Here is a 9,733-nt window from a genome sequence, read left to right on the forward strand (position 1 = left end):
TGCGGGCGGGGGGGATCCCCTCAGCCGAGAGTGCGCTCTTTCGCACACGCGCACGAAACTGCGCACTCATCTCCCTGAGGCTAAGTGCTGCCTCAGAGAGATCAACGCCAAATTCAAAAATGGTAAATGTAGAGAAATAAAATTTCCCTGACATGTCCCCTCATGTGACACTGTCACGAGTTGGGACATGTCCATCACTTTTAATTAAACTTTTATTAAATTTTTAAAAACCTACACGAAACCTCATCCCGCCCGTGGATGCAGTTTAATGCTTTTTCTGAAGCCCGCCAGGGCTCCCAGCCTGCCTGCCAACCTTAAAGTTGGACGGGCAGGTCCGTTAACTAGTTCAATTAGTTTTTAAATGGCCTTAATTGGCCGTTGACAGGTCAGCAGGCGCACAGCTGATTCAGCTGCGCCCCCGCCGACCTGAAAATTGAAATGACGCGGGGTGACGTCAGGAGTTCCACCCGATGTCATCCTGCGTCATTTTACATGTCGACGAGCGGGCTCCGCACCCTCGCTCGCCGATCTCAATATCCTGGCCTAGAAAAAACTGGGAATACAGCAACAGGTCAATCAGCATCTGCAAATGGACAGCAGATATTCCAGGTTTGTGCTCTTCATCAGGACTAAAAAATGATTGGCAAATATTAATACAAGTCATATCATTGTAAGGGAGGATTTTTAAACATGGAAAAAACTTTAGTCAGGTTTGAAACCATGACGGAAGATGATGTCAACTCCTGTGGGCAACCAGCTCTGAAGATAGAAAAAAACAAGTAACAGGGAAAGCACAGACCCCTGCACCACCAGGTCTGTATTCTGATGACAAGTTTTCCTTCTCCACCTCCAAAATGCCAACCTGCCTTTCTCCATTTCTGAAGCAACATTATTTATCACTCAGGTCTGTCTTATTTATCCAGCAGATTCATTAGCCTTCCAAAGAATCCTTGCTAGAAGATTCAATATAAAAGTCAAAATAAATTGACCATGGGGTAGATAAAGTAACAAACATGGACAATATTCCACTCTCCACAGCAGACTGGATAGTTTGATTTACTGAACATGAATGTAAATGTTTGACTAAGAACTGCCATGCAGATTTCTTCACTAACAACTAGAGGTCATACTTCAAATCCCAGCGTGGCAAATTGTGAAACTAAATTCAAGAAATCTGGTGGCTTATGGACTGACACTATGGAAATGACCATGAAAGATGCCAGTTTACTGTCACCTAACTGAAGCACTAATGTCTTTCAAGAAAAGTAATCTGCCAGCCTTTCTTGCAAAGGCTAGATAAGACTACAACCCACATAATGTGACCTGCTCCCAATACTGCCTGGATTGGGCTTGCAGGCCACTCAGCTGTACAAACAATTGCAATGAAGCAAGGCAGCAGCCTTTCCTTCTAAGGGAAACTGGGGAAAGACAATGACCATCATTGTCAAAACAAATATTAAAAATAAACTGCCCCTGAGCCAGCCCATGTCTCAAAAACAAAATACATATAAAAAGCGGCCCTTCAGTAAGCTTGAATAGAAAGGCAGCAGCTTGCCCAGCAGCAACACATTACCTATACATATAAAATCTCTGAAACGATGTTATTCTCCCTAACAAATGTAATTACACTAGATTGGTGTAGTGATATTGATATATTCTCGTGGCCAGACACGTTCAGGAGCCGCTGACATGTCAAATGCTGCAAACTTTTCTTTTTAAGAAAATGGATCATAAATTTTAGGTCCCACTCATTACCACTTGAGACTCAAGTCTTATTACCTCCACCAATGAATGTGGGCAGGGGTAATGTTTTTGTCCGTTTGTTAGTTTTTAAACATATTGTTTACAGAAAAACAGTCTAATGGATAGATTTCAATGAAAGTTGGTACACAGATAGGCTATGGTCCAAGGAAGAACTGATTAGATTTTGGCAAATATGTGGATCCAGCTCCAAATTCTGGAATTTTAAACGATCTGTTTTTTTAAAGAATTGTGTGGGTCGTTTCATTTAGAACATTGTGGAGTTTCTCAGTTGCTGCGGTGGAATTTGTCACAGCTGTAATGTAAACATTACAGTGTAATGTAATCAGCTACCAAGAGAAACTGAGTCGGGGAGACAGCATGACTTCCCCATTACACAATTAATAAAAGTTGTTATTTTTGTTCAGCTTTGTAGTTACAGATCATCAACCAGGCAGGGAAAAGCCTCAAGGGAGAGCTCTCTAATTATAATAACTGAGTTAACACAGCTTGGTGTAGGTAAGTGATCTACTGAGTGCCCTCTTCACTTGTTAAGACCATGTATCACAAATGCTCAAGTATAGCTTGCTCCCTTTCTTCCTATATTCACAATTATACTAGAATCCAAACAGTGCAGTGGTTTCCCCCCATCACACCCCTGCCATTCCCCCATCACATCCCTGCCAATCTGCCCTCAAAGACAAGTCAAGCAACATTACTTACAGTTTCTGCTCTTGGATACTGATCTGACTTGGGCCTTCATGCTGTGCAAGTACATCCTGAAGCGTACTCACATCCCGGCCTTGTTTCAAAGGTTGCACATTCTCTTTACTCAGCTCCCAGTCTGCTTCTGCCATTGTACCAGGTTAGACAGCCTTCACAAGCAGAACCCTGCAAATGAAGAAATACAGTTTATTCTACCTCTCATAGGAAGTGTGTGTGTATATATATATATATATTTAACAACCAGAGATTAATGTTAATGTATGAGGGTATGGTGAGGTAAAATAAAGAGAAGTTCGAGAGGGCATCAAGACTTACCAATAGCCTGTGAGCCAGAGATTTAATCCAATTCTACACCAATTTAATTTTGGACATTTTGAGTATTCAATTCCATTTTAATTAATGCCAAAGATATATATCCAGTTACAAAATTCATTCCATTATAATTACAGTATCACTAGGAGAGACCACACTTATGACCACTAACAACGGGGGAGGGCTTTGATAAAGCAAGTTGTTATAATCTGGAATGCACCATTTGAAAGGGTTCTGGAAGTAGAATCAGTAGCAACTCAAAAAAGAAAAAAAGAATCGGCTATATACTTTTAAGCAAAAACATTGTATAGCTATGAGGAAAAAGCAAGGAGCTGGACTATTGGATGCATCTTTCAAAGAGTTGGCACAGGCACAATAGGCAAAATTGCCTCAGTTTGTGATGCACAATTCCGAGAACAACTTCACTATGAACCTACAGGAAAAAAGATAGAGCTGAAAAGACCTAGAATTTGTACCGTACTACATTTGTCTAATTTCAAGCACAAAGAAATACTGCAGTCAGTTCAAGCTATTCAGCACAACTCTCATGGCCCAGAAGATAAAGGCAATGTTTTACAAACCAAAGGTTTCAGTTTCAGATCAGTTATCTCAGGAAGGATCAAAGTGTAATAAATAACACCTGGGAAGTTAGAATTAATTGTAGCACTATTGGTATAATAATTTCACTTTTATCCTTGAATTACAGGAAAGTAAAGGGTGATCAACAGACACTTTATAGATGTGACATAGCCATCAAGAACACTTCATAAAGCTAGAATCTCAAAACCCAACTAGTAATCAAAGGAATTCACTTTTGGACAGAGATGATCTGGTTATTATCACATTCCTGTTTGTGGGAGCTTGCTGAGCATGAGTTGGCTGCTGTGTTTCCTACATAATTGATTACTCTCCAAAAGTGGTTAATTGACCGTAAAGAGTTGTTGAGACTTCTTGGGGTTGCAAAAAGCACTGTATAAATGCAATTTGTTTTCCCCTTTCAAACAGCCATTCACTGAATGAAGCTGGCAGTTGTATTGCAGTTTCTGGCTGTATTGCAGTATCCATCCAATCATCTGGCAATCAAACCATTCAAATAATAATGCATAACCCATTTAGGCACACAAGACTGCTTGGCCTCCCCAATAATTACAAAAGGTTTGCTGTATTTTGCATGTATATTCCAGCTAGACTGCCGACTATGGTAGCATACCATAATACAAGATGACAACGACAAGGGGATATTAAGCAGAATGTTTCTTCCAATTTGAAATATAGTTTAACACCTAGTTACAAAAAAAACAGACATTGAGAGGGTGGACAAATTGTGAGGTGCAGAACTATGGCAATAGCTTAATAGTGTGATTTATCTATAAACATTTGTTAATTGAAATTATTCAAATCAAGCCCCCCCCCCTTCACCGTTACCAACTATAAGCATTCAAATGTCCCCTTTAAACTTCTCTGCTCTAGGGAGAATAATCCCAGTTTCTCTAATCTGTCAACATAATGAAATCCCTCATTCCTAGTATTATTACAGTAAACCTTTTCTATATCCTCTTCAATCCGGTATCATGTTCAGAATTAAATATAATATTCCATTGATAGGATTTATAAAAAGGTTTAACATACCTGCCAAAGCACCAATGCACACAAATAGGTTTATTACAATTCCACAAGGATTTAATTTTTACAATTGTAATAGTACTGAGTCTAAATTAGTGTTATAATGCAGAATAAGTCAACTAGCAATTGATTGTTAGGCAAGCATTATTCCCCTGAAACCACTTTCTCTCATCCTCCATTAACCCAACACCTGTCCATGTTCAGTTTTGAATACAGCAAAATGTGGCAACACTGTTACAATGAATATACCTGTTATATTCCCTTCCCTCAAATCCTGCCTCAGCAACTGTACAAGACACTCTTATATGCATAAGAAAGAGGTGCAGGAGTGGGCCAGTACCATAGTGGTAGTGTTTAAAAGCCTTGCATTTACATTATGCATTCCACGACCACCGAAAGTCTCAAAGTGCTTTACAGAAAATGAAGTACTTTTGAAGTGACGTCGCTGTTGTAATAAATGCAGCAGCCAAATTTGCAAAGTTACTGGACTAATGCTCTGGAAACACAAGTTCAAATCTCACCACAGCAGCTGGGGGGAATTTTAAATTTAATTAATTCTGGAATTAAAAGAAGTTAATCACAGTTATGATTAAACTACCTTACTGTCGTAAAAACCCATCTAGCTCGTCCTTCAAGGAAGGAAATTTGCTGTGCTTTATCTGATCTAACCTACATGTCACTCAGCCCCTCGGCAACTAATGGTCCAGCAAGCTACTCAGTTATATTAAACGACCCTAGTTCAACAAGGAATGTAGGAAAGCATGCCAGGAGAAACACCAAACGTACCTAAAAACGAGGAACCAACTGAAGAAGCTAGAACACAGGACTACATGCATGCTAAACAGCAGAAGCAAAATGCTATAGACAGAGCTAAATGACTCCACAACCAACAGATCAAATTAAAGTTTGGCAGTCCTGCCACATCCAGTTGTAAATGGTGGACAATTAAACAACTAATGGAGGAGGCAGCTCAATGAACATCCTCATCCAGCATGTTACTGTAAAGACAAGGCTGAACATTAACTACCTTCAGACAGAAGTGTTAAATGGATGATCCATCTTATTCTCCTCATGTCCCCACCATCAGGCCTCCAACCAATTTGATTCACTTCACGTGATGGTCTCCGCTGAAAGGAGAAAAGGCTTTGGGCCCTGACATTTTGCTGTAGTACTGAAGACTTGTGCTCCAGAGATAGCCATGCCCCTACCCAAGCTGTTCCTGTAAGCTACAACATTGGCATCTACGTACAGTGTGGAAGTACCATTTATTTCCTCTCCCACCAATGCACAGCGCAGCAGTGAAGACCAACTACTAGATGCACTGTAGCAGCTTGCACTTTCCAAACCTGTGACATTTACTAGCTAGAAGAAAAGGGCAGCAGGTGCATATGAACACCACACCTGCAAGTTTTCATCCAAGTCTCACAGCATCCTGACTTAGATCATTATCAACATCCCTGCACTGTTACTGGGTCAAAATCCTTGAACTCCCTAACAGCACCGTGGGTGTACCTATGTACCTACACCACATGGACTACAGCGGTTCAGTAAGTCAGCTCACCACCACCTTCTAAAGGGCAATTAGGAATGGGCAATGAATGCTGGTCCAAATCACTTTTAATAAAGGCTTTGCTAATTGCTTGCTGTAGCTGCATGTTAACTCTATGATGCAGAACCCAGAATGAAGCTTTTTCATGCTTTCTAAACCTGGGGCATTAACTATCAGCAGGGCTCAGTTGTCAGCATTCTTACTTCCAAGACAGAACTTTGTAGAAGGGCTCACAGGACAATGATCAGAAGCAGGGACTCTGCCAGCTTTTTTTTCCTTCCTCAGCTCACAAATGCTAAATTGTGCCATTGATATGTTAGGGAACTAACTGACTGAGAAATCAATAATTAATACAAATACGAGTTGGGGGAAACGATGACTGAAAAATGCATAAATACAGTAAAATACAGTAAAAACTACAACTGCTGAAAAATCCAAAACAAAAACAGGAAACAAATGGACAATGGACAGGCAGGTAATTTAGAGTGTAGGAAAATTGAAAGGGCTAGCAGATACATCAGCCACAGAGTAGGTTAAACATAAAACCCCAGAAATGAGAAACTATTGGTAGTGAGGAGATACTGGGACCCTGCACACTAAAGCAGAAGAGATTTGGTAATTTAAAAAAAAAATTTGCAAGGTCTTACCAGAACAAATAAAAGTTTGTTACCAATTTACAAATATTACCATGTGAGAAGAAAGGTTTGGAGGAATTTCTTTACACAGACCATGGGATGCTTAGAAAATTGGAAAACTATTTTAAATACAGGAAAATAAACAAAAGGAATAACTTGCATTTATGCCTTTCATAACCTTAGAAAATGTTAAAGCATTAATTCAAACTAACTCACAATAAACACAGCTTAACCCTAACCATCAAAAATCTTCAACTTCAACCATTAACCCTTGATAGTCCTGGCAGCCATCTATCTCATGAGACGATAGTTGCGCCTTGGTGGTCAGCTTTCTGTTAAGCATTGCCCAGTGTTGCCCTACCGCACCAGTTCGCTGGCCTCAATTTTCTCAGCTTAATTTTTCCGGCCAGCTGAGCTTTCCGTTTCTGCTGTCCTCTTCTGATGCCCCCCACAAACAGTCAACCTCCAGAATCACAGCCATCAGCGACTATCACCCAGTTCTGTGTGCTGGTATCCACAATTGACATGTCTCGCTCCAACTTTAGCCAAGAGTCCCCCTTGACATGGGTGCCCACTTTGTTTCTCCCCACCGAGGCCAAGGGCTGTCCGCGGCCTCCCAAACCCAAGGAGGTGCCAAATACAACACACACCCTGATTCGCAAAGGGGTCCTCTACCCTCCTCGACCTAGGGGTCCTCCACCCCACCCACCTCCCCCCACTCAGGGGTCCTCCACATCACTCCCCAACAATCCATCAACACTTACCCTCCCCCACAATCCGCTGGCCCTTAACCCCTCCCCCCAACCCGCTGACCTTCACCCCCACCCCCCAACCTGCTGACCCTTACCCATTACCCACAATCCCAGACCCTTACCTCTCCCCTGCAACCTGACCCTTATCCCCTCAACCCCAATCTACAGACCCTTAACCGCTCACCCCAGTCCGCTGAACCTTACCACCTCAGTCCACTAACTCTTACCCCATCCCCACTCTTCCCCAGTCCGCTGACCCTTATCCCCTCACCCCAGTCCGCTGACCCTTATCCCCTCACCCCAGTCCGCTGACCCTTATCCCCTCACCCCAGTCCGCTGACCCTTATCCCCTCACCCCAGTCCGCTGACCCTTATCCCCTCACCCCAGTCCGCTGACCCTTATCCCCTCACCCCAGTCCGCTGACCCTTATCCCCTCACCCCAGTCCGCTGACCCTTATCCCCTCACCCCAGTCCGCTGACCCTTATCCCCTCACCCCAGTCCGCTGACCCTTATCCCCTCACCCCAGTCCGCTGACCCTTATCCCCTCACCCCAGTCCGCTGACCCTTATCCCCTCACCCCAGTCCGCTGACCCTTATCCCCTCACCCCAGTCCGCTGACCCTTATCCCCTCACCCCAGTCCGCTGACCCTTATCCCCTCACCCCAGTCCGCTGACCCTTATCCCCTCACCCCAGTCCGCTGACCCTTATCCCCTCACCCCAGTCCGCTGACCCTTATCCCCTCACCCCAGTCCGCTGACCCTTATCCCCTCACCCCAGTCCGCTGACCCTTATCCCCTCACCCCAGTCCGCTGACCCTTATCCCCTCACCCCAGTCCGCTGACCCTTATCCCCTCACCCCAGTCCGCTGACCCTTATCCCCTCACCCCAGTCCGCTGACCCTTATCCCCTCACCCCAGTCCGCTGACCCTTATCCCCTCACCCCAGTCCGCTGACCCTTATCCCCTCACCCCAGTCCGCTGACCCTTACCCCCCCAACCAGCTGACCCTTACTCCTCCTCCAAATCCACTGACCCTTACCCCCCCAACCAGCAGACCCTTATTCCTCCCCAGCAATCCACTGGCCCTTACCCCCTTCACTGCAATCCGTTGACCCTAAACCCCCTGCGCCCCCAGTCCGCTGACCCTCACCCCCTCCAGTCCGCTGACCCTCACCCCCTCCAGTCCGCTGACCCTCACCCCCTCCAGTCCGCTGACCCTCACCCCCTCCAGTCCGCTGACCCTCACCCCCTCCAGTCCGCTGACCCTCACCCCCTCCAGTCCGCTGACCCTCACCCCCTCCAGTCCGCTGACCCTCACCCCCTCCAGTCCGCTGACCCTCACCCCCTCCAGTCCGCTGACCCTCACCCCCTCCAGTCCGCTGACCCTCACCCCCTCTCCCCACCCCATTCCGATGACCCTCACCCCCTCTCCCCACCCCATTCCGATGACCCTCACCCCCTCCCCCCTTCAGTCCGCTGACCCTCCCCCCCCCTCAGTCCGCTGACCCTCCCCCCCCCTCAGTCCGCTGACCCTCCCCCCCCCTCAGTCCGCTGACCCTCCCCCCCCTCAGTCCGCTGACCCTCCCCCCCCCTCAGTCCGCTGACCCTCCCCCCCCCTCAGTCCGCTGACCCTCCCCCCCCCTCAGTCCGCTGACCCTCCCCCCCCCTCAGTCCGCTGACCCTCCCCCCCCTCAGTCCGCTGACCCTCCCCCCCTCCCCCCCTCCGTCCGCTGACCCTCCCTCAGTCCGCTGACCCTCCCCCCCTCAGTCCGCTGACCCTTACCCTCCCCCCTCCCCCACAGTCCGTTGACCCTTATCCCCTCCCACACAGTCCGTTGACCCTCACCCACTCCCCCCCACAATCTATTGACACTTACCCCCACTCTTTGTCTCTCTCTCTCTCTCTTCCTCCTCTCGCTTGTGCCGCCGATTCAAATCCAAACCGTCACTCACCTACCCGCCGCTATGCTCATTCCTTATTGGCTCCCCTTCCAGCCCATTCCACCAATTAAAAAAACTTTCCCTTCCAAGAAGGAATTATTCTACCCACACCATCTCTTGGCGAATGAGAATTTTTTGCCCGGCGCTGATTCTGTTTTTTTCTCTTTAATTTTCATTTTTCCGCCACCTTTTACTATTGTCCTTTGATCTGATTGGTCGCCGGTTCCCATGGGGCGGGGTTGCTGCCGCAAAGCATTCTGGTGGTTGTAGTTTTTCTGCCTCAGGTTCCTGCAATGGTTAAAAGCAAAAAATTACTGCGGACGCTGGAAATCCAAAACAAAAACAGAAATACCTGGAAAAACTCAGCAGGTCTAGCAGCATCGGCGGAGAAGAAAAGAGTTGACGTTTCGAGACCTCATGACCCTTCAACAGAACTGAGTAAAATTAGGAGAG

General features: G+C 46.0%; 1 protein-coding gene across 1 annotated transcript in view; it reads right to left on the reverse strand.

Annotated features, from left to right (window-relative positions):
- bub1bb (BUB1 mitotic checkpoint serine/threonine kinase Bb) overlaps positions 1-9,320 on the reverse strand; it is an 87,784-nt gene extending 78,464 nt beyond the window's left edge. The window contains exons 1-2 of the mRNA XM_078563106.1: positions 9,217-9,320; positions 2,464-2,631 (exon numbers count right to left, since the gene is read on the reverse strand). Of these exons, the coding sequence (XP_078419232.1) occupies positions 2,464-2,597 (134 nt within the window). The 5' untranslated portion in view covers positions 2,598-2,631; positions 9,217-9,320. The remainder of the gene's footprint in view (positions 1-2,463; positions 2,632-9,216) is intronic.
- Positions 9,321-9,733: the final 413 nt, after the last annotated feature.

Source organism: Cetorhinus maximus, chromosome 18 (assembly GCF_964194155.1).
Source record: "Cetorhinus maximus chromosome 18, sCetMax3.hap1.1, whole genome shotgun sequence".
NCBI lineage: Eukaryota > Metazoa > Chordata > Chondrichthyes > Lamniformes > Cetorhinidae > Cetorhinus > Cetorhinus maximus.